Source organism: Bufo gargarizans, chromosome 1 (assembly GCF_014858855.1).
Source record: "Bufo gargarizans isolate SCDJY-AF-19 chromosome 1, ASM1485885v1, whole genome shotgun sequence".
NCBI classification, from domain to species: domain Eukaryota; kingdom Metazoa; phylum Chordata; class Amphibia; order Anura; family Bufonidae; genus Bufo; species Bufo gargarizans.
Genome location: NC_058080.1, coordinates 537,189,356 through 537,214,187, shown reverse-complemented (window position 1 = coordinate 537,214,187; position 24,832 = coordinate 537,189,356). Strand labels below are relative to the sequence as shown.

The following is a 24,832-nucleotide window of genomic DNA, read 5'->3' as shown; positions in this document are numbered from 1 at the left end:
CACACCAGTCAACATACATCCTTTTATAAATTTCTTCCAGAATGTACTCATCTCTTTTCAGTGATATGTTAAAACCACCCTAAATTAGGGCATTTTAGATACACTCTGGTGTTCCAGATCAATGTAACCCCCCCCCCCCCAGGGGTTAATATCCACGCGTGGCTGAGAGACTGAACACTGACACAGAAGTTGGTCAAAGCAATCTCTAACTTTAATTACATGGGGTAAGCGTATATACATTTTCAGAAGAGGGCAGTCCTAACTGAGGCTAAAACATTGTTTCATTGGTCAAAAAGGAAGAGATAAGAGAGGAGATAGCACCCTGGCTTCTGCGCACTGGGTCCTACTTTGGAATGTGAACTAGTGTAAACATCTGGTTACCATCGCCATTTTGTAATGGAGTTTATTCTAACAAGAATACTGCCTATGTCATATGTGACACTTCAAAGATGTGCTTCTCTATAGGCTGTGAATAATATATACATATCATCAAGCCATATGATTGGCTTACGCATTCCACCACACTCTGGGGACACCTGTAGAAAGATGAGAAATCAGACACTTCCCACAGCACAACTCTTTGCCCCCCTCTCTCTCCTCTCCAGTCTTGAAACAAAGAGGGGGGTGGGTGGGCACTTGGAAGTAGAAAAAGTTAACTCATTACAATCCTAGATATACAAAATATAGAATAAAATTCACACATCTTTAACAGATATTTATGTTAACTGTGAAATACTATTTCCTGCAGCTTCATTCCAGGACCAACTGGTAACAAAAGACGGAAACGAGCTGTATCACTGTGTCATTTACTTGGCCCCTGGTGACTATCACTGCTTTCACTCACCAACAGACTGGAATGTGTATCATAGGCGCCATTTTCCAGGTAAATACCCTTTATAAAAAGCAAAGTGTAAGTGTATTCATGAACACGCAATTTAATATCGACCTGTTACATCATAGTCTTTATGCACAGAGCCACACACCCGATGGAGCATTGTACTACCACTTGTCACAGTGCAACCTCCATGTTGTATGCATGAGGTCTAATTCTGATAGGTGACTTGCATAGAAAAGTAGACCATTCAGTTCATCAAACGGATCTGGAAGGTTTCTGTGGTGAAAAGCTTACTGGAGGCTTTATGTTGGACAGATTTTAATTTGTCTTGGAAATGGCTGTCGTATTAAACCATGATCGTAGCCTAATATATTAATGTGTGGATTAAAAACATAAATTTGCCTTCACCTTCCTGTAAAAACAAAATTGTGACCAAAAACTGTTTTACAGAAATTGCTGCGGTTTTGCGTTGCTGTAAGTGCCCATGCTTTTTTTCACAGGTGAAACATTTATAGAGAATCTGTCACCAGTTTTATGGTGTCCTAACGAAGCTGTTTTGCCAAAATCTTGTATTGAACAGCTCCAGCACATGCCAATAAGTCCCAATATTCATGCGCTCATTGCTGTCCCACCCACCTGCTGCTGATTCAATTGGGAAAAAAACTGTCAGAGGCAAGTGAGCAGGGTGAGCAGTTAGCTCATGAATATGGGGACTCATTGGCATGTGCCGGAGCTGTTAGGATTTAAAAGTGAGGGCAGCAGAAAACTGTTAACAGATTCCCTTTAAAGGGGTTATCGTATTAATATTGTAAAAATGAAAATCAGACATCACATAGTACATGATACCTTTCTAACAAAGCTAGAACCAGCCTTGCACCTCACATGGATCTAGAGATCTCCACATTCATTGCTCAGCTAGATTTATTTTAAGCTGGTTGCTCAGGGAGCTTGACCTTTCTGATGCAACTGGTGGAGGTCGAAGGATGGAACTGAGCATGTGCTTCCATCTCCATGAGCTGGACAAAGAATTTTGAAGAAGAGCAAACAGCAGGTGGCGCTGTACAGATAGACTAAAGTGAATAACTTAGTGGCTACACTAACTTTTTAATAACATTTATTTTTCACCCTATAAGACGCCCCTAGGTTTTAGAGGAGGAAAATAAGAAAATATTTTTCATTAGACCTCGGCTAAAACTCCCAATCAGACCTCTCATGCGCCGGACGCCACTGCCAGTCCCGAGATCCAGCACCCTCCCTGGTCTTCCAGCCATGCTGTGACCCGGGAGAAAAAAAAGTGCGTCTTAGGCTACATTTACATGACCGTATGTATTTAGAAGTCCGCAAAAAATACGGATAATGTTCGTAAGGCATCCGTTTTTTTTTTTTTTTTTGCAGATCCATTGTAACAATGCCTATCTTTGTCAGCAAAACGGACACGAATAGGACATGTTCTATTTTTTTTTTTTGGGCGGGGCAACAGAACGGACATACGGATAGCACACTGTGCTGTCCACATTTTGTTTGCGGACCCATTAAAATGAATGGGCCTGCATCCTATCTGCAAAAAAACAGAACGGACCCGGAAGCAAAATGCATTCTTGTGAATGTAGCTTTATGGGGCGAAAAAATACTGTACATGCAATTACAAAAGTATTTTGATCCAGACGCTGGTTTGAGAACTGAAGAATATTTTTCGTGGGACAACCACTTTAACATGTTTCACCTGCAATTACCACATTACAAAACCGCAGCAATCATGGTAAAAACGCACGTGGTTTTTGTGATGCAATTTTTGTTTTGTTTTTTTGTTTGTTTTTTCACAGCAGCGGGTAAACCCAGCCTAAAGTGTATTTCTATCACAAAGTCACTATAAATCGTTGATTCCATAGGATCTCTCATGTCTGTGAACCCAGGAGTTGCTCGGTGGATAAAAGAGTTGTTCTGTTACAATGAACGGGTTGTACTCACAGGGGGATGGAAACATGGATTTTTCTCACTCACTGCAGTTGGTGCGACAAATGTTGGGTCCATCCGCATATATTTTGACAGGGTAAGTGATTTTAGTACAATGAAAGTATATAAATGTACTGATCATTTTATTTTTATATTTTTTTCACCACACTTTAGCCTATGGACATGCTAAAAAAAAAATTGTTTGATCAACTGATACAGAGGGCCATATCAATGAATAGTTCACGCATGCACTAAAACACCACCTATAATGCCCAATTATTGTATATAAAATAAAACTATTAATCCAAAAAACAAATATTTCTTGCTCGTATCATTGGGGGACACAGACCGTGGGTATAGCTGCTTGCTGCCACTAGGAGGCGACACTAGGCTAAGAAGTGATAACTCCTCCCCTGCAGGCTATACCCCCTCCAGCCTGGAGAGAGCATATCAGTTTTTAGCTTAGTGTCGTAGGAGGCAGACCTCCCTGCTTTTGCAGGGCGGCTTACTTTTATTATTTTATCTTTTTCCTTTTTTAGGTTTGGGGAAAGTCGCCTAGCCACTCTGTCTACCCCGGGAGCAAGGCCGGTGTCGGAATCCCTCACCGCTCGCCCTCCCCAAGAAACGAAAGTGGACCAGGGCAGCCCAGCTCCCCTGCTTCCCGGCAGCCAAGGGGTCACCTGAATCCGGCGAGACCCTCCGCCATTCCAGTCTCCTGCCACTTCAGGTGCCAACTGCTGAAGAGGTGACCCTGCTGGTACTCTGAGAAAGGGTGAAGAGAAGAGGATGAAGATGGGGTGAGTAGTCCGCATTGGGTAAGTACCTCGCCGGCTGTGCGCCGAACTTTATGTCCCGGCTTTGCGGCCTACTAGGCCGCAACTTTCATTCCGGTTATGGAGGGGGCGGGTTCGTCCTTTAGGCGCGGATTCTCCCCGACTAGCTGTCCCTCCTCCCCCAGGTGCCCGCTGAGCTCCTCCTCCGGTCCTCTGAGCTGGGTTAACCCTTTATGGCAAGTCGTTTCTTTGCAACCGGCACTGGATTATCCGGTGTCCTCTTTCTGCAGGCCAAATACCTTAAATTAGGAATTTAACCCTAACCCCTTCCTGCCGGCATGTCCACCCAGCTGGTGGGGTATGGGACTGGGCCCATGTCCTATCCGGACAGGGGAGGATTGCTCGCAGTTTCCCAATTCGCCCTCCGGGGCTGTTTGGTTGAGAATGCACACATGAAGAATTCCCAGACCACCCTTCTGGGTCGTCTGGGGTATATGCCACCACCTGTGAAATCCAGGGGAGCACATCTGAGGGATTCCCAATACGCCATACGGGCCGTTTGGTTGATAATGCTCCACCTGCACAAATCCAGGGGAGCACATCTGGAGGATTCCCAATCCGCCCGCTGGGGCCGTTTGGTTGATAATACTCCACCTGCAAAAATACAGGGGAGCACATCTGAAGGATTCCCAATCCGCCCTACGGGGCCGTTTGGTTGATAATGCTCCACCTGCACAAATCCAGTGGAGCACATCAGAAGGATTCCCAATCCGCCCGCTGAGGCCGTTTGGTTGAAAATACTCCACCTGCACGGATCCGGGGGAGCACATCTGAAGGATTCCCAATCCGCCCTACGGGGCCGTTTGGTTGATAATGCTCCACCTGCACAAATCCAGGGGAGCACATCTGAAGGATTCCCAATCCGCCTGCTGAGGCCGTTTGGTTGATGATACTCCACCTGCACAAAGCCAGGTGAGCACAGCTGATGGATTCCCAATCCACCCTCTTGGGTCATTTGGTTGTTAATCCACATGCGCAATCCAACGGAGGAACTCTGGCAGTTCCCAATCCACCCTCCTGGGTCGTGGGTTGAGTGAGTGCCGCCCACACAATCCAGTGAGCAGTCATGTAGGGATGCAGATTCCACCTCCTGGGTGGTTTGATGGTTATATCACCGCCGACACAGCCTGCAACTGCCATGGCTAGATGCTGAGAGGTAGAGCTGCGCAGGAGCAGGACACTTTCCTCCCCGGTCTCCTCCGCACCTCCACCCTTCCTCATTAGGGTGATATTCAGAACCCTCCCTTCTGACAGGGGTTGGTTCTGAGGGAACAGGGGACAGTTCTGCAGACTCTGATATGAATCCTCTAGACTGCATCCATACTACCGGCAGTACTGATTGTATGCATTGCCCCCTTCCTTAGGCGGCATTTGCATTACTACTGGATACAGTACTTACCCTTTGTATTCCCTCCTTCCACAGGTGGACTGACTGCACTTGCACTGGTCAGTGCCAGCCATTCGCGTCCCCCCCTTTCGGTTGTTGACGGATTTGCTGTTCCACTGGGTACAGTACTGGCATTATGCATTAGCCTCTCTCATAGGAGGCGTTATGGCTTTATCGCGGGTGGCAGTGTTTACTGTAAGTATTACCACCTTACATAGGTGGAGGAATTTCTCTACCCACCGGGTACGGGACTATTCATATGCATTATCCTCTTCCATAGGGGTGTAATTCTCTACCATTGGGGTCAATTCCTGCTGGGTGCATTACCTCATGCCATAGGTTAGGTACTTGCACTAACTCAGGATACAGTACTTCCTATATATTTTTCTCCCCTTCATAGGTGGAGTAGTTGCACTTCCATTGAGTGCAGTGCTTACAGTGCGTGTTACCTCCTCCATGGAGGGGGTTATTACACTACCGTTGGATACGGTTCTGATTATCTCCCTACCTCCCTTCCTTGACGGAGGATTGCGCTACCACTGAATACTATTCAACAGTCGTGGCATTACCCCCTTCTACATCTGACATTCATTCAACTAAGCCACGACACTAGATACCTTGGCTTCCTTCACAGATGGGCCGCGGCAACATTCGTTACCATTGGTGCCTGGTACAGTGATACCTCGGTTCACGAACTTAATTCGTGAACTGACTCTGGTCGCGAACCGAGGCACATTTTCCCATAGGGTTCAATGTTAATCCGTGCTGACCTTTTTTGGGGGGTTTTTGAAGCACAAAAATATGAAACAAATTACAATACACATTGTCACTTGCATTTCCACTTTGCACATTGTCACTTACATTTCCACTTTGCACATTGTCACTTACATTTCCACTTTGCACATTGTCACTTGCATTTCCACTTTGCACATTGTCACCTGCATTGCTGTTCTTGTCACCTTCATTGCTGCTCCGCACTTTCTTCTTTCAACTATGCTTCGTGGGAGCCATATTGGGTGTCCAGTGAACTGTACAATACAGTAAGTACAGTACTGTAGTACAGTACTGTATGTGCTAAAAAGCACACCAAAAATCAAAAAATCACTTAAAATGTTTGCACAGTACTCACAGTACTAATTTCTGTGTCTCTTCTTCTCTCCACGGTCTTCCTACAGGAAGTCACGACCATGTGACAGCCTGGAAATAGCATTAAAATGGCCGTGGCTCCTGTTCGTGAACCGAGGCGGAGTTCGTGAACCGGAGCATATTTTTATGAACTTTTCTGTTCATGAACAGAAGCGTTCGTGAATCGAGGTATTACTGTACTCTTCATCTAGTGGTATATGGATACTGGGGCTGCTCCCATATTGTATCCTCCCGACTTTTCTGGTACTGGTTGTTGGCGCAGATATGTCGTCCTTTGTTCTCTTAGGGGGGTCGCTCAGCAACACTTCAGGTGCCCTAGAGATTCCCATCCCCATGGGCCTCCACCGTTCAGGTCGGTCAGAAATTGGTCCTCTACAACGTGTGGTGTGCACGCCATTATACAAATGTTGGGATTACGATCCAGCAAGCCCAAGGTTGCACTGACTCTGTATTCTGGGCCACCACTCTTCCTTATTAGGTGAGGGTGTTTTGCTGGCATTCTGCATTGGCTACTACGGCGTGTTCTCTAAGTCAGGATGGCCGAGTGGTCTAAGGTGCCAGACTCAAGAGTTAATCTCTTCCGTGTATGGGGTGTTCGGGTCTCCAAATGGAGGCGTGGGTTCAGATCCCACTTCTGACAAAAAGCAGGGGTGATTTTCACAAGGGCCGGAGATCGAACTCGCGGCAGTGGGTCAGGCCCCTCAGATAGGGGTTCTACCCTGGCACTGCTTCGGCGGTTGCTCTTGTTTTGCCCCCTTTTTAGACGGAATGCCTCAGGATGACCGAGATAGCATGGTTCCATGCTACTTCTGGGTGTCCTCAGGCCTCTCCCTCAGTTTTACGCTGGGAGGAGCAGGCTGTAGCTCTTACTGTACTAGGGGTATTTGCATCTCCACTACATGCTAGGGTTCCTACTGCACATTCCTATTGCACAGTTCCTTCGTCAGACGGCAGTTTCTTCTGACTCTGGGATTGGTATCCTGTACGGTGTGGCCTCCTCCTCAGCTGTAGTGTGGCCTTTGCGTTACTCTGGTGGCTTCCTTTGTTGGGCTCCTCCTCAGGGGTGTATTACATTACCAAGAGATTCTGTAAAGTGCCAGTCTCTGATGGCAATGGGCTTTTGCCCTGACCTCTTAATGGTCTTCATGATAGCAGAAGAAAAAAGTACCGCGGCACTCACCACTGGTCACAAAGTTGCTGTTTGCAGTTTTATTTTTCAGATACACATCGTGGACGCAGACAGGACACAGGTGAATGGACAGGCTACAGCTGTTTCGCGCTGTGTTGCGCTTTGTCAAGCCTCCTGTGACATGAAGGAGGAGGGGGCTAGAAATACCCCCATCTCATGCATGTCACTGGTTACAATTAAGTGGTATAAAAAACATATGTGTGCTAAAACCAATCAAATGAAAACAGCTAAGTCATTCTTGTCATTTAACCCTACAGGGCCCATGGCCTGTGTTTTGATTATCCATGCAGCTTCTCTCTGCAGGAGAATGCGTTTTCTGTCCCCCCCCTCTCATGGGGGTATGAACCACTTCTATACCTGCACATTTCAAAATGTCACTGTTCCCTGCATGTTCATTATGTATATGCTCAATTAATCTAGTTGCTCCATTTCTGGTGATAATAGATTTTTTGTGTTCCCTGAAACATACATATAGGCACCTGTGTCTTTCCAATGTAAAATCTCCCGCATGGGCACAAAATTGCATACACAACATATTGGGTCTTGCAGTGTATAAATTGTTTAACTACATGTCCCAGCTGCAGATACTTCTGCTTGTATACATGTGCGCACATAGAGCAGTGTCCACATGCGAAGTTTCCTCCGGGAGCACTCCTGCCCTGCCAGTTATCAACTGGACGGGGGAGGTTGCTCCTGACAACAGCGTCCCCTATAGTTTTACTTCTGCGAAAACTGACAATGGGAGGATTGTCTACCATGGCTGCCAGGGAGGGATCCCTCTGCAGCATCTGCCAATTGTTCAAGATCACTGTTTTGATAGTGGAAGCCATTGGTGAAAAGTCGAATGTGAACACTGCTCTACGCTCGCCATCATTATTTTGTTGTCTCCTCTTTTTCGTGTGGATGTCCCTACCCAGAACCTCTCTCTTGTGCAAGCACTTTAAATATGCGTTATCTATTATCTTCTCCGGGTAACCCCTCTGTAAAAATAGTCTCTTCATGTCTCCACATTGCTCTTTAAACTCAGTGTCATCTTTCACAATTCTAGCAAGACGCATGAATTGGCCGTAAGGAATGGCGGTTTTTAGGTGGGGTGGGTGGTAACTTTTATAATGTAATAGTGCATTCGTGGATGTACTTTTTCTGTAAATAGTGGGGTTTAGCTGACCATCTTTAACCCTCACTTTGACATCAAGAAAATCCAGTTCCTCCGCACTAATTGTGCTGGTGAACCGCATGTTCATATTGTTAGCTTGATTCAAATATTCCACGAATGCACTAAACGTATGTAGATCACCCGTCCAGACAATGAATATATCATCGATATATCTAAGGAAAACCTTGATATATCGAATGAATGGATTCTGGACATTGTAGATATACCTCTCTTCAAAAATAGCTAAAAATAAATTAGCCAGGGTGCATGAGACAGGTGTCCCCATTGCTGTGCCAGACAATTGTTTGAACCAATTCTGATTGAAAGTAAAGGCATTATGTGTCAATATGAATGAGAGGGATTCTGTGACAAAATCAACATATTCGTCACTTGCTAATACTGCGCAGAATTTCCCTAATCGTCTCTATCCCCAGTTCCTGTGGAATCCTGGTGTATAAACTCTCCACATCTACCGCGGCTAAATAAAAGCCGTCCTGCCATTGTACATCCTTCAGAGCCTCCAAAAAATCTGTGGTATCTTCCAAATAGGAAGGGACCCCCTTTAACACTGGGCGCAACATCCAATCCAAATATTGGGACAGGGGTTCGGTCAGAGAACCGTTCCCTGACACTATGGGGCGCCCAGGTGGGTTTACCAGCGATTTATGGATCTTGGGTACTATATACCACACAGGTTTGATAGGGAACTGGGGATAGAGCTTTTCGGCCATGCGCTTAGTTAGAAAACCTCTGTCAACATACTTCCACAATAATGCTCTTAGTTGCTGTTGATATTTGGGAGTGGGGTCAGAGGTGAGGGGGGCATAGGTATTGGTATCTTTGAGTTGTTTATAAGCTTCTTGCATGTAACATGTCCTATGCATAACTACCAAATTGCCCCCCTTGTCGGCTGGTTTGACTATGATCTCTTTGCATTTCTCAAGCCAAGCCAGAGCCCTGTGCTCACCCGCACTGAGATTAGACTGAGTCTGTGGGTATATCAGTGCTTTGGTTTCCTTCAAGACTTGCTTGAAAAAGAGATCCAGACTACCTCCAGCCGACAAGGGGGGAGTAAACGTGGATTTAATTCCTTGTCTAAAGGGCTCTGATTTTTGTATATTCTGCGCAGTATTAGCAAAAGTGACGAATATGTTGATTTCGTCACAGAATCCCTCTCATTCATATTGACACATAATGCCTTTACTTTCAATCAGAAATGGTTCAAACAATTGTCTGGCACAGCAATGGGGACACCTGTCTCATGCACCCTGGCTAATTTATTTTTAGCTATTTTTGAAGAGAGGTATATCTACAATGTCCAGAATCCATTCATTCGATATATCAAGGTTTTCCTTAGATATATCGATGATATATTCATTGTCTGGATGGGTGATCTACATACGTTTAGTGCATTCGTGGAATATTTGAATCAAGCTAACAATATGAACATGCGGTTCACCAGCACAATCAGTGCGGAGGAACTGGATTTTCTTGATGTCAAAGTGAGGGTTAAAGATGGTCAGCTAAACCCCACTATTTACAGAAAAAGTACATCCACGAATGCACTATTACATTATAAAAGTTACCACCCACCCCACCTAAAAACCGCCATTCCTTACGGCCAATTCATGCGTCTTGCTAGAATTGTGAAAGATGACACTGAGTTTAAAGAGCAATGTGGAGACATGAAGAGACTATTTTTACAGAGGGGTTACCCGGAGAAGATAATAGATAACGCATATTTAAAGTGCTTGCACAAGAGAGAGGTTCTGGGTAGGGACATCCACACGAAAAAGAGGAGACAACAAAATAAATGATGGCGAGCGTAGAGCAGTGTTCACATTCGACTTTTCACCAATGGCTTCCACTATCAAAACAGTGATCTTGAACAATTGGCAGATGCTGCAGAGGGATCCCTCCCTGGCAGCCATGGTAGACAATCCTCCCATTGTCAGTTTTCGCAGAAGTAAAACTATAGGGGACGCTGTTGTCAGGAGCAACCTCCCCCGTCCAGTTGATAACTGGCAGGGCAGGAGTGCTCCCAGAGGAAACTTCGCATGTGGACACTGCTCTATGTGCGCACATGTATACAAGCAGAAGTATCTGCAGCTGGGACATGTAGTTAAACAATTTATACACTGCAAGACCCAATATGTTGTGTATGCAATTTTGTGCCCATGCGGGAGATTTTACATTGGAAAGACACACAGGTGCCTATATGTACGTTTCAGGGAACACAAAAATCTATTATCACCAGAAATGGAGCAACTAGATTAATTGAGCATATACATAATGAACATGCAGGGAACAGTGACATTTTGAAATGTGCAGGTATAGAAGTGGTTCATACCCCCATGAGAGAGGGGGGGGGGGGGGGGACAGAAAACGCATTCTCCTGCAGAGAGAAGCTGCATGGATAATCAAAACACAGGCCATAGGCCCTCTAGGGTTAAATGACAAGAATGACTTAGCTGTTTTCATTTGATTGGTTTTAGCACACATGTTTTTTATACCACTTAATTGTAACCAGTGACGTGCATGAGATGGGGGTATTTCTAGCCCCCTCCTCCTTCATGTCACAGGAGGTTTGACAAAGCGCAACACAGCGCGAAACAGCTGTAGCCTGCCCATTCACCTGTGTCCTGTCTGCGTCCACGATGTGTATCTGAAAAATAAAACTGCAAACAGCAACTTTGTGACCAGTGGTGAGTGCCGCGGTACTTTTTTCTTCTGCTATCATCATAACTACTATACCACCGACAGAGCACCACCGTGAAGGTTCGGGATCCAAGTGTTTTATGTGCTCCAGTGACTGCATGGGTGCATGTAGCAGTGCCGGTTGCGTTCTTTTCTCTCACTCCCTGTGTCTTAATGGTCTTCATTACTGTTAATTGTCCGTTGCTATGACAACTATTGTTCTTGTGTCGTCAACTCGGGTTTTGCATTGGCGTAAATGCCATAGCTATCAGCACCTTACTTTGGGTGCGCTCGACTGGGTAGCTTAGTCCCTGTGGTACTCGTCTACCACTACAGTGATACCTTCCTTCAGATATGATTACTTCTATGTCACATCAAGCGATGGTGGTCATTCCTTTCACTGCTCCTTCCGGGGGTGGACTACGGTCCCCCCACGCCAGGCTGAGCGGGTGTCTGTCACACCTTGCCACCACTGGTAGGGATTTTGTTCCTGGAACGGAACACCCCTTTTTTCTTTCCTGTCCTTCCTCTAGCTGGATTGCTGACCATCTTTCCCTTCGGTCTACTCGACCGGTAGCAATGGGTTGTATAGCCATAGAATCCGGGATCTATTTTTTTCCACGGAGAGTATTCTCTTATCTTGGTCTCTGCCCGGAAGTCAATATATGTCACTTATGGGGTTTTCCATTACCGGTTTCTTTTACCCAGAGGAGGATCCTGCGAACCTGGATTTTGGTTCCGCTTCCACAGTTGTGGCCAACAACCGGCTTCGCCCCGACGATCTGTAGATCGCTGGAGGCGTTTCGGGGACAAACAAGCCCCCCCCCCCTCTGGGGCTTCTTCTTCTTGTACGTCCATTTGTCCTTTGTCATTTGCATCAGGCAGTGCTCCGCCCAGAATTTTCTTTCTGGCGGAAGGTCGCCGCTTTCCGGGTCATCTCAGAAATGGTTTTCTCTTCTTTCTCCCTCGTATTTTTAAGGGCAGGCTTTCCATCAGCCATCTATTTTGGCCTCGGAGATTTGCTGGTCCATATCTGGCGCGTTCCGCTGTATGTTTTTTTTTTTTTTTTTTTGCCAGATTTTCTTGGAGGTCCTTGTCATAGCTGGTGTCTTCCAACGGGATGTTTTTTTCCTGGGATGTCTTCCTGACGGTTGCTTCCTAGCGGAGTGATGGCCTGGCCGACCAGCGGTCGTCACTTCTCGGGTTCATCTACTCCAGGCATCGCTTCTAGAGGGCAGCGTCTTGGTCTTCCGGCAAGTTCACTGAGTTTTTCGGGGGGGCTTTTCTAGACATCAACTGTTGCTGCTCGAGCAGGAAGATCTTGCAGGCGGCAGCGGATGACGCATCCTCGAGGGCGTTTTTTCTCCATGGGCGTGTGATTTGTTTCCCTCCCCGTGGACTGCTTTAGGACGTCCCACGGTCTGTTTCCCCCAATGATACGAGCAAGAAAACAAGATTTTTGTGAACTCACCTGTAAAATCTCTTTCTCGCGTAGTTCATTGGGGGACACAGCTCCCACCCAGTGTTCTGTTTGCCGCACATATTGGCGGTTGGTGGGCCAGTATGGTCCTCAGTTCTGGTTCATTCCGACTGATGTTTGTCAGTTATTGGTTGTTTACTGTATTTTCCTTTTATTGATTTTTTTCTCCTACTCCTATTGCTTGGGCACAAACTGATGTGCTCTCTCCAGGCTAGAGGGGGTATAGCCGGCAGGGGAGGAGTTATCACTTTTCAGCCTAGTGTCGCCTCCTAGTGGCAGCAAGCAGCTATACCCACGGTCTGTGTCCCCCAATGAACTACGCGAGAAAGAGATTTTACAGGTGAGTTCACAAAAATCTCGTTTTTGAAATGTATAAAATAGGGAAAATTAGTTATAATGCAGTCACAATAGTATACAATAATGGTGTACAAAAAAAAAGCCTAACCTTAGGCAGAGTACTAAAATAAAAAAAATTCTATTAATTATGATTACCCGATAGACTCAGTAGTAATAGATGCCAGATCCATAACTCCTCCCTAAAAGTACTCTCTCGTAAAAACAAAGTACATCAGATGGTAATAAAGTCAATGACATACAGACCGCAGACAAGAAAGCTGCCCAATCAATTTCACCATTGGCTTCTTCAGGGGCAGAGACACGTCACTTCCCAGCATGATGTTTAAACAGTAACTGGCCAATAATATGCAAGATTCCACACCAGATAATAAATTGCACTCTTCCAACCAGATGAATCATAAAGGAGACGCGCCATGTGTGCGGTCAAAGCCATGGGAAATAACAGACTTCTGGTAAGATGTGGCGGCAAAGATGGAACCAGAAATGCGTCAAATGATGCTCACAAACATGCCAGAAGTGCATCAAATGACGCACACCCATGGGCCTAACTGAAGCACTGGTCATGTGACAAATTATGATGTGTCTCTGCTGTGAAGAAGCCAACAGTGTAACACGTTGGGCGGCTTTCTTGTCTGCGGTCTATTTAATTTTTTACTAGATAGTACTTCTAGGCAGGAGTTATGGATCTGGCATATACTGCTGCCTATTCGTCTATATCCTGTAATCATGATTAATAAAATTTTATATTCGTACACTGCGGTTGTGATTTTATTTTTATTTTTTTTCGCTTTTAGATTATTGTGACTGCATTGTAACTCCTTTCCTGGTTGCTGATTTCACCACTTTATACATTTTTTAATATTTAAAAAGTTTTGTTTTATATACAATAACTGGTGTATTTTCATTATTTATAGATGATATGACCATCATTGTATGTGACTAGGAAAATGTAATTTTACAGAGGTCAAACCCAGACGAGGAAGGCTAGGATTCATTCTATCCTACAAAAATGTGTTAAGGGTACTTTCCCGGCACAGAGTTCCGGCACAGGGGCTCTATACCGGAAAAGAACTGATCAGGTATATCCCCATGCATTCTGAATGGAGAGTAATCCGTTCAGGATGCGTCAGGATGTCTACAGTTCAGTTGTTTTGACTGATCAGGCAAAAGAGAAAACCGCAGCATGCTACGGTTTTCTCTCCGGCGAAAAAAAACTGAAGACTTGCCTGAATGCCGGAACCGGCATTTTATCCCATAGGAATGTATTAACGCCGGATCCGGCATTCAGAATGCCGGATCCGTCGTTCCGGCATGCGCAGATCGGTAAAAATTTGAAAAATTTTACAAGATGGATCAGTCGGTCCGCATGACAAGCGGAGAGACTGATCCGTCCTTGCAATGCATTTGTGAGACGGATCCGCCTCACAAATGCTTTCAGTCATCGGCGGGCAGGTTAGACGACTGAACTGCCCGCCGGATCACACTGCCGCAAGTGTGAAAGTACCCTTAGCTGGTCATACATTCGATTTTGGAATGACTTGTCATTCATTGTTTGTCTATTGCATTTAGGGATGTGCGAATCCAGGTGGTACCTTGGAACCGAACCAGAGTTCAGTAAAAGGTTTTAACAGTAGAAATTAATTTCTGAAGTTATTACCCAAAGTCTTGCGAGACTTCGCAAAATAATTTCGGCTCATAGGAGCCAATACTGTACAGAGTGCTCGCTCTGTACAGTAGTCTAACAAAGTTCTATGTGAATGAACTTCGGATGTTTCATCTGAAGTCGATTTGCTGATCCCTAATTGCATTATTGTCCGCAAGGACAATTTTCACAAATACAGTAAGTTACACTTTAGACAAAAATGGGGTTTCCACTGCCCAGACACAGATCCGTCATTGGGCATGAGCATGTTTTCAACTGCAGCACCTGACACCGTAGATCAGTTTTTCTGAGCTATTTACCATCGGTCAGCATTGGTCCTGCTCAATCATGTCGCGAAAAGGGTACCAATGGTTTGAGGAAAATGGTCTACATCAGCCTTTTCGGACATCCAAAATCACAAGTATATGCCAACTTTAGATGAGCAGCATGGGGTCTGTTTTTACAGAAGCCAGGGAGAGCACAAGTGTGAACATAGCCTAATCTGGACTAGTTGACAATATTAAAAACTTAACTGAATTAATTTTTTTCCCCCCCTTTTAGGATTTACAAACTAACAGCCCACGTTACAGCAAAGGCTCTCACAATGATATGAGCTATGTAACGAATAATAACCAAGATGGCATTGTAATGAGAAAAGGTGAACAACTGGGAGAATTCAACCTTGGTTCCACTATTGTTCTCATTTTTGAAGCGCCAAAGGATTTTACATTTAACCTGAAGGCTGGACAGAAAATCCATTTTGGAGAGGCCATGGGCTCCTTGTAGGAAGAGTCAGTTTTGCTTCCTGAAGAAAAGCCAGAGTTTTGGTGACAGAGGCTGAAAGCAACGTCTCTATGCAAGTTGGAATTATGTGCAGATGCCATACTGGCGGCGGTCATACAGATCCAGACCATCTGCTGTGGCTACTGCCTCCCACAACCAGGCGATTCTTAGTGTCATTACACACTTTAATTTCCACTCCTGCACTTTGTCTATGAGGTGTGGCTTCCTGCCACAGAGCAGGAGAAAAGAGCATCATTCTTTGAGACATGTGTCTACATGTTTGAGGAATTCAAATTTATGGTGTCAGAAATAATCATTTTATAGAATGAACACACAGTTGAGGTACTGCTAACTTCAGGGAAGTGCTACCCCCTTATGGCAGGTTTAGCTTCCCAGTAAGTTGGTATCTGGCAGCTACTTGGCCTGGTTATAGGGCCATAGTGCAGGCCCATTCATTCGTCGGTGCAGGAATCAGTCCTGCCTAAGGGAGCTGTAGCTCATTACTTTTGTATATCTAAACAACACGAGGAAGATCTTGCTAATACATTAACTCATTTAATAGCATACATTTTGAAATAAAACAGTTGCAAACACTATGATTGATTTATTTATTACATCTTGGCTGAGTAGATAAATCCATGGATGCTGCAATCTTCTGGATACGACTGACAGAGTCCTGAACGTGCAGCTTCTCCCCACTTAATTTCTGTTCACGCTTTTCTATCTGCTCTTCCAGCTGTAAAAGAGTAAGCAGTTGATAATATGGAAAACTAAAGGGATTATCCCATGAATTTAATAACACTATCTGGAGCCTGGAAGAGGTCCAGGCTAATAGAGCAATAATTTATATTAAGCCCTGCAGGTGGCAGTGCTCAATAGAAAAAATAAAACCAATTCCTCACATTACAATGTGAAAGACGAGCGATCTAAGGATCACAGGTCAAAGACCCGTAAGGGGACTTAAATGCAACTTACTGGAGTGAGACAACCCCTTTAATATATAGAGAAAGTTAATACAAGGCTCTTACTAATGTATCGTTATTATCCATATTGCCTCCTTTTCTAGCTAGGCAAATTTTTCCACCACATTATACACTGCTCATTTCTATCGTTATAACCACCGTAGAATCCAGCAGTGTTGGTTGTGCTTGCACTCTATAGGAAAAAGCGCTAGCCAGGACCATGGGTTGGTGCTTTTTCCTATAGTGTGAAGGCATGACTACCACTGCAGGATGGTCATAACCATGGAAACGAGCAGTGTATATTGTGATGGAAAAATGAATCCAATCTCAATACATTAGTAAGTGCCTTGTCTTTAACATCTACATAATAAATGCTATTTGCTGAAGTGAGACAACCCCTTTAAGTGTAAAAATAAATTATATAATCTAGATCACAATCACACCATCATAAAAAAAAAAAAATCATAGGCATCACCACACCCCAAAAAGTCTGAACTATTACTATAAGGCTCCATTCACACATCCGTAATGGGTCCGCATCCGTTCCGCAAATTGTGGAGCGGGTGCGACACATTCATTCTCTATGGGGAAGGAATGGATACGGATAGCACACTATGTGCTCTCCGCATTTCCGGAGCGTGACCCTGGTTATCCAGTCCGAGGCTGCCGAAAAAAATAGAACATGAATAGGCATTTCTATGGGGGTGCCAGCCGGGTGTATTGCAATGCACTACGGATGTGTGAATGGAACCTTTAATATAAATGTTTTTCTCTCATACTATTAATGCCGTAATGTGAAAAAAAAAAAAATCAATTTGCCTTTTTGTTGATTGATCACTTTTTTAGGGGATGTCAAACACACTCAAATGGTCAGAGTATGGAATTAAAAAGGAAAAAAAGCTGTATCTTTGGAAGGCAGAGCGTAAAAAAATAAATGGAAAACTCTCTTGCGGCTGAAAGGGTTAATGTTCTGAATAATTGCATATTTCTCACTAACTTGATTAGATATATTTTGTACTGATGATACGGAATGAGAAGACAACACCTTTTAAATCCTTTTTTTTTTTTTTAAACCGTATTTTAAATCTGTAGAACAATAAAAATGTTTTTTTATAGTTCCTAAACACTGCTGTTTATTGGCTTGCTACATACTTATTCCCCACTACGAAAAGCTTGGGACAAATTTATTGGGATGCACCTTAATGATTAAATTCAGGTGTTTGTTGTAGTGCCCACTACTGCAGGTGTATAAAATCCAGCCCCTAGCCATGCACTCTGCCTTTACAAACATTGAAAGAATACTGAACTCCAGCATAGTCCTGTAAAGCTTTAGGCCTCATGCACACGGCTGTGCCGGTTTTTGCGGTCCGCAAAAAACTGAACCCTCCCGTGTTGCCTTCCGCAAATTGTGGAACGGAACAGGTGCCGGCAATGTAAATGCCTATTCTTGTCCACAAAGCGCGAACAAGAATAGGACATGTTATATTTTTTTTTTTAACGGGGCCGCGGAACGGAGCCATGGATGTGAACAGCACACGGATCTTTTGCGGCTCGGATGCGGACCCAAACAACGGTCGTGTGCATGAGGCCTTATTCATACATCAGTGATTGTGAGCCTCCACAGACAGAGAAAGATCTGCAGCTGTTCTGTGTTTAGAGTTTCACCTGGTTTTGGCTCAAAATAACTGACCGAACACTGACGTGTGAATAAGGCCTAATAAGGATGTTACTGTTACAAGTCAGTTCATTAAATTTTTTCCCTCCTAGATATTCCTTGATTAACTGTGAATTCTACTATTGCAAAGTGGAAGCATTCAGGAACCACAATAACTCAGCCGCAAAGTGGTAGGGTCGCTGAGGCACATAAGGAGGGAACTTATGAAAACTGGTTAAAAAAAATCAACAGCAACCAAGCCAATTTCACCTTTCATTTTCCAAAGGAGCCAGTTCTGAGAGAGTAGTGGAGGCATGGAATAGCCTTCCTGCAAAAGTGGTAGCTGCAAATACAGTGAAGGAGTTTAAGCATGCATGGGATAGGCATAAGGCCATCCTTCATATAAGATAGGGCCAGGGGCTATCCATAGTATTCAGTATATTGGGCAGACTAGATGGGCCAAATGGTTATTACTTTACATTCCCCATATGTCTACTTCATGTTTGGATCATTTTGGGAATGACATTTTATTTATTTGGGGATGTTACAATGCTTAGAAATTTAGATGCAAATCTTGAAATCTTTCAGAAATTTTCAAAAACCCAGTTTTTAGGGACCACTACAGGTCTGAAGTCACTTTGTGAGGCTTACATAATAGAAACCACCCAAAAATGACCCCATTCTAGAAACTACACCCCTCAAGGTATTCAAAACTGATTTTACAAACTTTGTTAACCCTTTAGGTGTTCCACAACAATTAATGGAAAATAGAGATACAATTTAAAAATTTCACTTTTTTGGCAGATTTTCCATTTTAATAATTTTTTTCCAGTTACAAAGCAAGGGTTAACAGCCAAACAAAACTCAATATTTATGGCTCAGATTCTGTAGTTTACAGAAACGCCCCATATGTGGTCGTAAACTGCTGTACAGGCACACGGCAGGGCGCAGAAGGAAAGGAATGCCATACGGTTTTTGGAAGGCAGATTTTGCTGGACTGGTTTTTTGCCCCCCTGATGCACCCCTAGAGTAGAAACTCCAAAAAAAGTGACCCCATTTTTGGCAGTATTGTTGGTACTATTTTAGGGTACATATGATTTTTGGTTGCTCTATATTACACTTTTTGTGAGGCAATGTAAGAAGAAATAGCTGTTTTGGCACAGTTTAAATTTTTTGTTATTTACAACAATCATATGACAGGTTAGATCATGTGGTATTTTTTTTAGACCAGGTTGTCACGGACGCGGCGATATCTAATAGGTATACATTTTTTAAAAATTTGTGAGTTTTACACAATTTTATTTTTTAAACCCAAAAAAATAATAATCATGTTTTAGTGTTTCCATAGTCTGAGAGCCATAGTTTTTTCAGTTTTTGGGCGATTATCTTGGGTAGCGTATGATTTTTGCGGGATGAGATGACTGATTTTGGGGTGCATATGACTTTTTGATCTCTTGCCATTACACTTTTTGTGATGTAAGGTGACAAAATGGTTTATTTAGCACCGTTTTTATTTTTTATTGTGTTCATCTGAGGGGTTAGGGCATGTGATATTTTTATAGAGCTGGTCAATACGGACGCGGCGATACCAAATATGTATACTTCTTTTGTATGTACGTTTTACACAATAACGGCTTTTTTTAAAACCAAAAAAAAAAGTTTGTCTCCATATTCTGAGCTATAGTTTTTTTTTATTTTTTGGGCGATTATCTCAGGTAGGCGCTCCTTTTTTGCGGGATGAGGTAACAGTTAGATTGGTACTATTTTGGTGGGCATACACCTTTTTGATCACTTGCCTTTTTACGATTGTAAGGTGACAAAAAAATTGTTTATTTAGCACTTTTTTTTTTTTTTTACGGTGTTCATCTGAGGGGTTAGGTCATGTGATGTGTTTATAGAGGCGATCAATATAGACGCGGCGATACCTAATAGTCTACTCCCTGCCCCCCTCTCTGTTTTTAACTTTATTTGGGGAAAATTAAGTTTTTGTTTATTTTTTCACTTTATTTTTTGTCCCTCTTTGGGACTTCAACTTTTGGGGGTCTAATCCTTTACAATGCATTCCAATACTTCTGTATTGGAATGCATTGGCTGTATGAATAATACAGTGAGTATTAGGCCTCATGCACACGACAGTTTATTTTTTTTCACGGTCCGCAAAAACGGGGTCCGTAGGTCCGTGACCGTTTTTTCGTCCGTGGGTCTTCCTTGATTTTTGAGAATCCACGGACATGAAAAAAAAAGTCGTTTTGGTGTCCGCCTGGCCGTGCGGAGCCAAACGGATCCGTCCTGAATTACAATGCAAGTCAATGGGGACGGATCCGTTTGACGTTGATACAATATGGTGCCATTTCAAACGGATCCGTCCCCATTGACTTTCAATGTAAAGTCTGGAGTCCCTGTTATACCATCGGATCGGAGTTTTCTCCAATCCGATGGTATATTTTAACTTGAAGCGTCCCCATCACCATGGGAACGCCTCTGTTAGAATATACTGTCGGATATGAGTTAGATCGTGAAAACTCATTTCCGACAGTAAATGAGGACGCTTCTAGTTAGAATATACTACAAACTGTATACATGACTGCTGCCTGGCAGCACCCGATCTCTTACAGGGGGCCGTGATCAGCACAATTAACCCCTCAGGTGCCGCACCTGAAGGGGTTAATTGTACTATCATATCCCCCTGTAAGAGATCAGGGCTGCCAGGGGGCAGACCCCCCAGTTTGAATATCATTGGTGGCCAGTGCACCCCCCCCCCCCCTTCTATTGTAATAATTCGTTAGTGGCACAGTGTGTGCCCAACCTTTAATACAGATACAGGATGCAGGTGTGGCAGAATCACAGCCAGCACCCGACCTCTGAAAGGGAGCTGTGATCAGCAGCAGTTGACCCCTCAGGTTCCTCACCCACCTCCTGTATCTGTAAGAGGACCTTTCATGGGTCCGGACTTTATTAACTAAGTAGCAGGACATGTAGCGTGCACTTACTAATATATCTGGGCGCAGCTCCATTCACCCGCTGTGGCCCCCATTACAGTCTCCCGCGCTGTATACTAATTACTACTATGGGAACACCTTGGCTTTGACGCACTGCGCAGTGATTGAACAGCTCTACAGCCAGGGAGAAGGAACGCCCAGGGAGAGAAGCTGATGTCTCCTCCCTGGTGTTCCGATAGTAGTAATTAGCATACAGCGCGGGAGGCAGTAACGGGGGCCACAGCGGGCGAATGGAGCGGCGCCCAGGAATAATAGTAAGGGCAGGGAGATCCCTGGGCGCCGCTCTATATGTCCTGCTACTTAGGTACTAAAGTCCTGGCCCATGAAAGGTCCTCTGGTTAATTATCATTGCTGGCACAATGGCCACAGTCCCTCTCCTCCCCTCCTCCACCCACTCTCTCCTCATTGGTGGCAGTGGCTGGCTGGCATCACAGTTTGAAGGACGAAACGCTCTCCTTCCTTCGTGCTGTACGGCCACCCGTGTGTGTGTGATATGCGTGTCAGGCACGCATGCGCCTGGAGTCTCCGCTCCTCTGTATTGCCGCGGCCCGGCAAACAATCTTCCAGGGCCCGGTCCTTAGTTGGGGACCGCTGGCTTATAGTGTGGGAGAGACATTCCCTATATTTTGAAAGTACCAGCTTCTAGAGGTGATAATAGGTAGTCTGCATTTACAAGGTATTGCACAATCCTCCCTGAGATAGATAAGGCTACTTACACACTCCTGTTTTGGACCACTTTTGAGAGGAAAAAAAGGCTTCTAGATATTCAAATATTGGGTCACCAAAAAGTTATATATCAAATATAGCCAAAGGTTGAAATGGTGATCTTATTAAAACGTAACTTTTAATTGATATCAAGATAGAAAAAAGTCCCTAAATATAAACAAAATAACAAATGAGTGCAAAATTTACACATGAAAAAAATTGGTACGCGGCGGCACCTGAGAGTATAACCGGTTGTCCTACTGTAACCCAGGTGTCATCTGGTCGTTGTGGATGTTCAGAAGATGTTCGTCGTACTGAAAATAAATTCTTAGTGGTAGGCACCGGACATGGATGATAGAGGGCCCTAAGTCCCTATTTCACCCTAGGATAGGGATACCGATTTGTCCCTGGTGTCCTAACCACGGAGCACTCGCCCTAAAAAGAACGACCCTGTCCGGAACCTTACCCTTAGGCCTCATGCACACGACAGTTGTGTGCATCCGTGGCCGTTGTACTGTTTTCCGTTTTTTTTCACGGACCCATTGACTTTCAATGGGTCCGTGGAAAAATCGGAAAATGCACCGTTTTGCAGCAGAGGCCATTATCCGTGTATCCTGTCCGTCAAAAAAATATGACCTGTCCTATTTTTTTGACGGACAACGGTTCACGGACCCATTCAAGTCAATGGGTCTGTGAAAGAACACGGATGCACACAAGATTGGCATCCGTGGCCGTAGGTTACTTTCATACAGACGGATCCGAAGATCCGTCTGCATAAAAGCTTTTTCAGATCTAAGTTTTCACTTCGTGAAAACTCATTTTCGACAGTATATTCTAACACAGAGGCGTTCCCATGGTGATGGGACGCTTCTAGTTAGAATACACTACAAACTGTGTACAAGACTGCCCCCTGCTGCCTGGCAGCCCCCGATCTCTTACAGGGGGCCGTGATCAGCACAATTAACCCCTTCAGGTGCGGCACCTGAAGGGGTTAATTGTACTATCATATCCCCCTATAAGAGCTCAGGGCTGCCAGGCAGCAGGGGGCAGACCCCCCCCCCCCCCCCCTTCGTAATAATTTGTTGGTGGCACAGTGTGCGCGCCCCCCCCCCCCCCCCTTACTCCCTGTATTGTAATAATTATTCGTTGGTGGCACAGTGTGCGCCCCCCATCGGCCCCCCCTCCCTCTATAGCATTAACAACATTGGTGGCCAGTGTGCTGCTGGTAAGTGACAGCAATGCGCCGCACAGACCTGTCACTTACCAGTAGGAGGAGCTCCCGGCCGGACACAGACATTGCAGCTCCCAGGTAAGTATGAATCTTTTACTATTGTACTATTGCTAAGTAACCATGGCAACCAGGGCTGCAGTAGCGTCCTGGTTGCCATGGTTACCGATCGGAGCCCCAGCGATTAAACTGGGACTCCGATCGGAACTCCGCTGCCACCAATGATGGGGTATATCGAATAATTATTACAATACAGGGAGGAAGGGGGGGGGGGCGCACACTGTGCCACCAACAAATTATTACAATAGAGGGGGGGGGGCCCGCACTGGCCACCAATGATATTCAAACTGGGGAGGAGGCGGGGTCTGCCCCCTGCTCTCTTACAGGGGGATACGATAGTACAATTAACCCCTTCAGGTGCGGCACCTGAGGGGTTAATTGTGCTGATCACGGCCTCCTGTAAGAGATCGGGGGCTGCCAGGCAGCAGGGGGCAGTCATGTACACAGTTTGTACTATATTCTAACTAGAAGCGTCCCCATCACCACAGACCTGTCACTTATCAGTAGGAGGAGCTCCCGGCCGGACACAGACATCGCAGCTCCCAGGTAAGTATGAATCTTTTACTATTGTACTATTGCTAAGTAACCAGGGCTGCAGTAGCGTCCTGGTTGCCATGGTTACCGATCGGAGCCCCCAGCGATACAGCCTTTCAGCCCTGATACACAATGGATCCCACACCAGGGGCTCATTATTTGTAAGTGTCCTCCACTGAATGTTAGAATCAACTTGGAGTAACATTCCAGGTGATTCATGCCCTGCTCGACTGCACAACATTTCCCCTGATGATTTGTACATGAAACATGCGTGTAGGGAATAGCTGCACTAGGGCACAACAGGGCCAAGTAGTGTAAAAGTAAGGTTCCGGACAGGGTCGTTCTTTTTAGGACGATTTCTCCGTAGTTAGGACACCAGGGACAAATCAGTATCCCCATCCTAGGGTGAAATAGGGACTCGGGGCCCTCTATCATCCATGTGCGGTGCCTACCACTAAGAATTTCTTTTCAGTACGACAAACAAACATCCACAACGAGCGGATGACACCTGGGTTACAGTAGGACAACCGGTTATACTCTCAGGTGCCGCCGCGTACCAATTTTTTTCATGTGTAATTTTTGCACTCATTTGTTATTTTGTTTATATTTAGCCACTTTTGAGAGCCCTGAACGGATATCACAAACAGAAACAAAATGGATCCATTTTGCCCTAATGAATTCCGAATGGATCAGTTTGCCTCCGATCAGTCACCGGAATGGAGGCGGACACCAAATGTGTGTTAGCCTGTGGCCACTGCCACCAATGCTTTTAATACTGGGGAGGGAGGAAGGGAGTAGAGGGCTGCACTGGCCACCAATGCTTTTAATACTAGGGACGGAGGGGGGGGGGGTCTGGCAGCACACAATCAGGTTGTTAGCCTGTGGCCACTGCCACCAATGCTTTTAATACTGGGGGGGGGGGGGGGGGGGGGGGGGGGTCTGGCCCCTGCTGCCTGGCAGCACCTGATCAGGGGGCTGAGATCCGCACAAGGTGAGGGGTTAATTGTGCAGATCACAGCCCCTGTAAGAGATGGGGTGCTGCCAGGCAGCAGTTATGTCCACAGTTCTTAGCATATTCTAACTTGAAGCGTCCCCATCACTATGGGAACGCCTCTGTGTTAGAATATACTGTCGGGTCTGAGTTTTCACAATCTAACTCAAATCCGATGGTATATTGTAACAGAGGCGTTCCCATGGTGATGGGGACGCTTCAAGTTAAAATATACCATCGG

General features: G+C 45.0%; 2 protein-coding genes across 8 annotated transcripts in view; one reads left to right on the top strand and one right to left on the bottom strand.

Annotated features, from left to right (window-relative positions):
- The window catches only part of PISD (phosphatidylserine decarboxylase), a 66,526-nt gene extending 50,472 nt beyond the window's left edge, over positions 1 to 16,054 (top strand). For all 5 annotated transcript variants that reach the window (XM_044275475.1, XM_044275477.1, XM_044275478.1 and 2 more), the window contains 3 exons: positions 749 to 883; positions 2,725 to 2,885; positions 15,237 to 16,054. In XM_044275475.1, coding sequence (XP_044131410.1) covers positions 749 to 883; positions 2,725 to 2,885; positions 15,237 to 15,461 — 521 coding nt within the window. In that variant the 3' untranslated portion in view covers positions 15,462 to 16,054. The remainder of the gene's footprint in view (positions 1 to 748; positions 884 to 2,724; positions 2,886 to 15,236) is intronic.
- Positions 16,053 to 24,832, bottom strand: part of SFI1 (SFI1 centrin binding protein) — a 131,880-nt gene continuing 123,100 nt past the window's right edge. For all 3 annotated transcript variants that reach the window (XM_044275464.1, XM_044275465.1, XM_044275466.1), the window contains exon 33: positions 16,053 to 16,194. In XM_044275464.1, coding sequence (XP_044131399.1) covers positions 16,063 to 16,194 — 132 coding nt within the window. In that variant the 3' untranslated portion in view covers positions 16,053 to 16,062. The remainder of the gene's footprint in view (positions 16,195 to 24,832) is intronic.